Source organism: Diabrotica undecimpunctata, chromosome 4 (assembly GCF_040954645.1).
Source record: "Diabrotica undecimpunctata isolate CICGRU chromosome 4, icDiaUnde3, whole genome shotgun sequence".
Lineage (NCBI taxonomy): Eukaryota > Metazoa > Arthropoda > Insecta > Coleoptera > Chrysomelidae > Diabrotica > Diabrotica undecimpunctata.
Window position 1 is genome coordinate 125,406,083 of NC_092806.1, and position 6,514 is coordinate 125,412,596.

Here is a 6,514-nt window from a genome sequence, read left to right on the forward strand (position 1 = left end):
AAAAACTTATGGAGCGCCATTACCTCACTTTACCCCAATTAGTAAACAATTTACTATAAGAGCAACTATATAATATTTTGATTTTCCTTTTTATTTAACAAACAAGATAATAATAATTGCATATTATTAAACTCTAAAGGAATCTGTAACACTTAATTAACATTTAACGATATATATATATATATATATATATATATATATATATATATATATATATATATATATATATATATATATATATATATATATATATACATGTATTCAAAAGTATAGCAGTCGCTTAAAATGTTAATTTAATGCAGCTTTGTAAAGCCGGATATTATTCATTAACAAAAGGTAAAAATGCGAAAATAAATAATAACAACGCTCTACAAAAATATAAAAGTGCATAAATCGACGAAATCTGCTACCAACCCAACCACGGTGGTTGGTTCATATCGGAAACGAGGGTAAATGTTAGATTTACAGGTAAATTGATTATAGCATAGTTCCGATTTAGTTTTTCTAGTGTTTTTAAAATCATCAGCCCGTTTTTACCTAATAGGTAACCTGCGGGAATGTGTACATCTTCAACAGATATGTCATCTACCATTTCGATAAAAAATTCTTGATTAGGATTAACAACATCACTAATTATGACTGCCCTGGCACCCGCACGTTCTGCAAAATACGTCTTCTTCTTGAAAGAACAATCTCTGGAACAGAGTGAGCAGTAATTAGAAAATATAATCTAATCCTAAACATAGGCAATAGATCACATGCATGTAGGTGGCACTGGCGTCAGGGTTTGGTATTATAACATAGCCTTATTTTATTCTGCCATTTATTTACATTGTTTGGTACTCGTTTCCTAGTTGTTTTGCAATTTTGTGAGTGATTTAAGTTTTAATAAATTATTTAGACCATTTTAATTATTTTTACACTTTTACTAAAACTTTACAGTTTGCCTTACAATTGTTGTGTGCCACAATGTAATTCAGTTTCCACTAAAACTGACAATGTTATGTTTAATAAATTCCCCTCGAATAAAGCTTTACAAAAACGATGATTGATCGCTATCAGGGGTGAAAAAAGCAGCAGCGAGCATATAAAAATCTGTTCCAGGCACTTTTCAGATGAAACTTATACTGTTACAAGTTTGGGTAAGTTAAAAAATACTTATCCTAATTTCTTACATTGTCATTGTCTTGTTTTTTAGGACAATGGAGGATCCTTAAAAAGATGCAGTACCTATAATAAATTTACATTAAAAAAGAAAGTTGCGAGACTCCAGTGAAGGAGTTTGGGAGAAGTGATAGTTATAGAAAAAGGCTTTGTGCAGCAGTATTGCCACCAAAATAAACAAAAAGAGTAAACAGAAACGGAATTATTACAAATAGTTAAGAGCGTAGGCGCAACATTTCGGGCCAATGCTTTTTAAATGCATTCATTTTTTTCAAATCCTGAGAAAACTAATAAATATTTTTGAAAAATTTAAATGCAGAATGAAAGATTGAATTATTACTGAGGGCCGAAAGTCCCTTAGAATAAACAAAAAGTTTTTTGGAATAAGATATTTGAAATTAAAAATTACACTAAATTTTCTCTTCTTTTTCACCCCTGTAACTTATTAAAATAAACATTATAGAAGTTTTCAGGGACTTTCGGCTCTCAGTAATAATGTAATCTTTCATTCTGCGTTTAAATTTTTCAAAAATACTTATTAGTTTTATCAGGATTCGAAAAAAATAAATGCATTTAAAAAGCATTGCCCCGAAATTTTGCGCCTACGCTCTTAAGAATTATACACAAAACTATGGTTCAACAGAGACACCTGCTAATGAAAATAAATCAGAGAGTTCAAAAACATGTATTATAACTCAAACCGTGATAACATGGAATAGAAGTCATTAGTTTCTTATGAATTTTTGTCAGAACAGTTGAAACATTTTACAGGTTTTTCAAGAAAATTATTTACATTGTTGAAGAGTTTGGAAAATCATACATTAAAATTCATAGTGCTCTTTCAGTGGAAAATGAACTGTTAATAACGCTTATGAAATATAGACTTCATTTGTTTTATTCTACATTAAAGCATTTTTTTGCATTAGACATTCGAACTGTCCAAAAAATATTTGTTTCACAGACCAAGCATCTTTACACTTGCTTAAAAAAAATTAACTTTTGGAACATTGCAACAACTTCAGAAGACCAGTACAAAATTATTCTGCACTGTACCGAAATTCCAATAGATTGAAACAATGACCCTATTATACATGGCAACATATTCTACAAATTACGCAACCAATACCTTTAAAATACTAACATCATACTCTGAAAAATGTGAAATTATATATGTATCTGATGTTTACGGGGGCAGTATTTCAGATAGTAAAATTACAGTAGAATGGGGAATTTTAGGACTTACTGAAGAAGGAGAATTAATTTTAGCAGACAGACAGACAGACAGACAAAATATAGGCAAATATAGGATTGGCAAAAAACATAAAATACTGAAAGATAGAATTTCTTCTAAATTGTTCCCATATATACTTAAATGAAATAATTTATAACAGCTTTATGATTTGTAATTTTAAAAATGGAATAAGTAACACTTTGTGAAAATTATTTTCCTATCTATAGAACTACCTATATTGATCAATTGAATTCCTGGTGAGACAGCATTTATTTTTTTATTAGTTTTACGTAATTATAATATTTGTGACTTGTTGCTATTTATCAACTATAATTTGTTTTAAACTTAAATATAAGACTTATTTATTTTATTTATTTATATACGGCATCCATTTACTTACAATTTTTACAAAGTTACATCTTACAATCAATAAATTATTAAAATAACAATCACAAGTTTTACAAAGTTACACCTTAACAACAATAAATTATTAAAATAACAAACACCTCAGAATAATAGAAACATATAAAAATAATACAGATGTACCACAAACTTATTGTAAGATACTTTTTAGTTGTTTTTTAAACAAACTAATTTTGGAGTCAAAAATATCCATTTGTCTTGGTAGGCTATTAGCACTCCGGACCAATTGTGTAGTTGGTTCATTGATACCATGATTAGTGTGGTGAAATGGCACTGAAAAGATTTCTGATTGTCTGTTGCTTCTACTAGGAACTAAGACTAACAAGCGATAAGAGTTGAGGACAATCTATAAAAGCATTGATAACTTTGTGTAAGAAACATAAATCTAACAATGTCCTCCTTGACTCAAGTGTTGGTAAGTTAAGACCATCTCTTACCCACTGATAGTTGTATTCCTCTCTCCTGTATCCACTCTTATAGGCTGCTACCCTCAGAAATTTATTCTGGACTCTTTCAATCTGTTGAATGTAACAGTGGTATGATGGGGACCATACAACTGATCCAAACTCCAGAATGGGTCTAACGAGACCACAATAAAGTTTTCTAAATGTAAACAAAGACAGGTCCACTGATGTGCGTTGGATAAATCCCAGCACTTTCATCGCTCTATTTGTTACTTGGTTGATGTGGCTTGAGAATGACAGTTTGGTGTCTAACCAGATTCCCAAATCTAATACTTCATTTTTCGAGGCTAATGGCAAGTTATTTATTTATTTATTTATTTATTTATATACGGCATCCATTTACTTACAATTTTTACAAAGTTACATCTTACAATCAATAAATTATTAAAATAACAATCACAAGTTTTACAAAGTTACACCTTAACAACAATAAATTATTAAAATAACAAACACCTCAGAATAATACAAACATATAAGAATAATATAGATGTACAACAAACTTATTGTAAGATACTTTTTAGTTGTTTTTTAAACAAACTAATTTTGGAGTCAAAAATATCCATTTGTCTTGGTAGGCTATTAGCACTCCGGACCAATCGTGTAGTTGGTTCATTGATACCATAATTAGTGTGGTGAAATGGCACTGAAAAGATTTCTGATTGTCTGTTGCTTCTACTAGGAACTTTAAGACTAACAAGCGATAAGAGTTGAGGACAATCTATAAAAGCATTGATAACTTTGTGTAAGAAACATAAATCTAACAATGTCCTCCTTGACTCAAGTGTTGGTAAGTTAAGACTATCTCTTACCCACTGATAGTTGTATTCCTCTCTCCTGTATCCACTCTTATAGGCTGCTACCCTCAGAAATTTATTCTGGACTCTTTCAATCTGTTGAATGTAACAGTGGTATGATGGGGACCATACAACTGATCCAAACTCCAGAATGGGTCTAACGAGACCACAATAAAGTTTTCTAAATGTAAACAAAGACAGGTCCACTGATGTGATATTTATGTAGTAAACAAATTCAATTGGATTTCTTTGCCTTGAGAATGTCATTTTATGACATTTGTTTATATTGAGTGACATTTTGTTTAAAGTGCACCAATCATAAAACGATTTAAGATCTTCCTGTAATATAGCAGCATCATTCCAGGATTGAATTTTTCTAAACAGTTTTACATCGTCAGCAAACATAAGAACACTACAATTTTTGATTTGTTGTACTAAATCAACCAGAAACAAACAAAACAAAACAGGGCCACAATGGGAGCCTTGTGGCACGCCCGATGGAACTGTTATTTCAATTGAAGTGTCACTTCCCAAGTTAACTGCCTGCGTACGGCCACTAACAAATTCTGTAATTTTGTTTAAAGCTTTGCTTAAATATAAGATTAATTTGTGTTATTTCATTGGTTAACAGAACTATGAGACAGAAAATAAACTATGGCTAAAAATCCGCAAAAATGTATGTTTGAATCTGAGAAATAATATGAGGTTATGATTTAATACCAAACCTTGACATAAGCGCCCCTTACGGATATTTTTTTAAATGACTTATGGCATGTGATCTATTCCTTAGTACATCAGCAAACGCTTAAAAAATTAATAACCAACAGACAGATAAGTTAACACTATTTGTCTTGGGTATTGAGATTTTTGTGTATAATTGTGAATATTGAAAGTGTTAATTAAGGTTAAAAGGATCAACAATATTTAAGACTGTAACCCTAAATATTTACATAATAGCTAAATTTAAATAAGCATTTTGAACTGAATTCATTGTTTTTTTTTATGTTCTTCACCTGTTGTAAATAGACAATACTTTTTAGATAATACACAACAACTAGTCTTATTTAGTAGTTATTTACTATCTTTGATGGGAATCATGCACATGCACATGCTACAATATTTAGCAATATAAATGATGGCTGTCTCCAAGATTGCTTTATTCCTTTACTTTTGATATATCCAAAAATTCTTTTATTTTCTTTTCAATTATCTGATTTTATCTAAATAGGAAACTTCAGTAACTGATTTTAAGAAGATCTAGGGTTCTATAGATGTAAAAAGAGAAGTTATAGCTTAATTTTATTAAGAGATAAGTTTGTGGCACATCTCTTACTAGCAAAAGTAAGTAAAATTATTGATATTTAAAACAAGTATAACTATGCTTTGTTTTTTAGTTAATTTAATGTTTAATTCTTTCCAAAGATTCTTTCACTTTACTAAGATTCTTTCTATATTAATTTTCTAATATTAAATTTCACATTCATGCCAGTGTTTAATAATTTCCTTATACTTGATTATTGAATTTTTATTATGAATGGAGTTTTATATCATCTATTTTATAATGTAATGGTGGACATAGTTTAAGTAGAAACACATATCTGAGTATGCTATAGAGATAAAATTAACTAAGTACTAACCCCCTTTCAATTAAAGCTACATTTCCTTCTATATCATCCAAATTATCAGGAGGTTTACATCCATTTTTTGGTAAAACAGGTACGAGTGGAACATTTTTTATATGGAAAGAGGAATTCTAAAACACAAACAAATTAAAGTACACACTAAACACAGGTGTGCATTTATATAATTACAAATGGGGCTCCAAAATCTAAGGCAGGTCTAAGTCTATATGTGTATTCCAGCTGAACAGGATCTACTATTTCAAAAAATACATATCCATTAATAAGATCTGCAGAAGAAGTTCCATCCATGTGATGTAGGTTGTTGGCTAAAATTTAAACATTTGTTATTGATATATTACGTATTGATATTTACTTTTAAACATACCACCGCAATTGATTAATATAATATACGAACAAAAATGTATCAGTTTTACAACCAAATATTGGAAATATTTTGGAAAATTCATCCTAATTTAGTTTATGATGTTATAAGTACTTAATCTTGACTGAAAACCTAAAATATTTTAAATTGAAATGAATGATTTGTTGAAGTAAAAATTACAATTGTTTGTATAATCATCAGTGTTTGTATTTAACACGAAATTCCGACAAAAAATCAATTTGATATTTTAATTTCTCTTGAAAATTCTAGAACTTTATTTTCTGCAGGTACATTTGTCAAATTTTGAGGTTAAGGACATCAAAAACTTATTACCTTGGTTGCAGCTAAAGTTACGTACAACCGTGAAATTAATTTGTAGCTTTTATAATGCACTATAAAAGCAAGATAATCTTTTTATTTATTTAGCAACCTTA

General features: G+C 29.4%; 1 protein-coding gene across 1 annotated transcript; it reads right to left on the reverse strand.

The window, feature by feature from the left end:
• Positions 1-224: 224 nt before the first annotated feature.
• On the reverse strand, positions 225-6,388 carry LOC140439969 (PRADC1-like protein). Its single transcript, XM_072530181.1, has 4 exons — positions 6,084-6,388; positions 5,888-6,024; positions 5,714-5,829; positions 225-695 (listed from the first exon to the last, which is right to left on the reverse strand). The coding sequence occupies exons 1-4, from the start codon at positions 6,163-6,165 to the stop codon at positions 407-409; spliced, it is 624 nt and encodes a 207-aa protein (XP_072386282.1). The 5' UTR covers positions 6,166-6,388; the 3' UTR covers positions 225-406.
• Between the last annotated feature and the right edge of the window lie 126 nt (positions 6,389-6,514).

What these genes read in the sequence shown, in the direction of transcription:
- LOC140439969 (XM_072530181.1), bottom strand. Translation starts at nt 6,165, where the DNA reads ATGAATTTTCCAAAATATTTCCAATATTTGGTTGTAAAACTGATACAT. An exon ending in TATATTAATCAATTGCGGTG is followed by an intron (nt 6,025 to 6,083) that starts GTATGTTTAAAA and finishes TTTAAATTTTAG; the next exon opens with CCAACAACCTACATCACATG. An exon ending in GTAGCTTTAATTGAAAGGGG is followed by an intron (nt 696 to 5,713) that starts GTTAGTACTTAG and finishes ACTCTGTTCCAG; the next exon opens with AGATTGTTCTTTCAAGAAGA.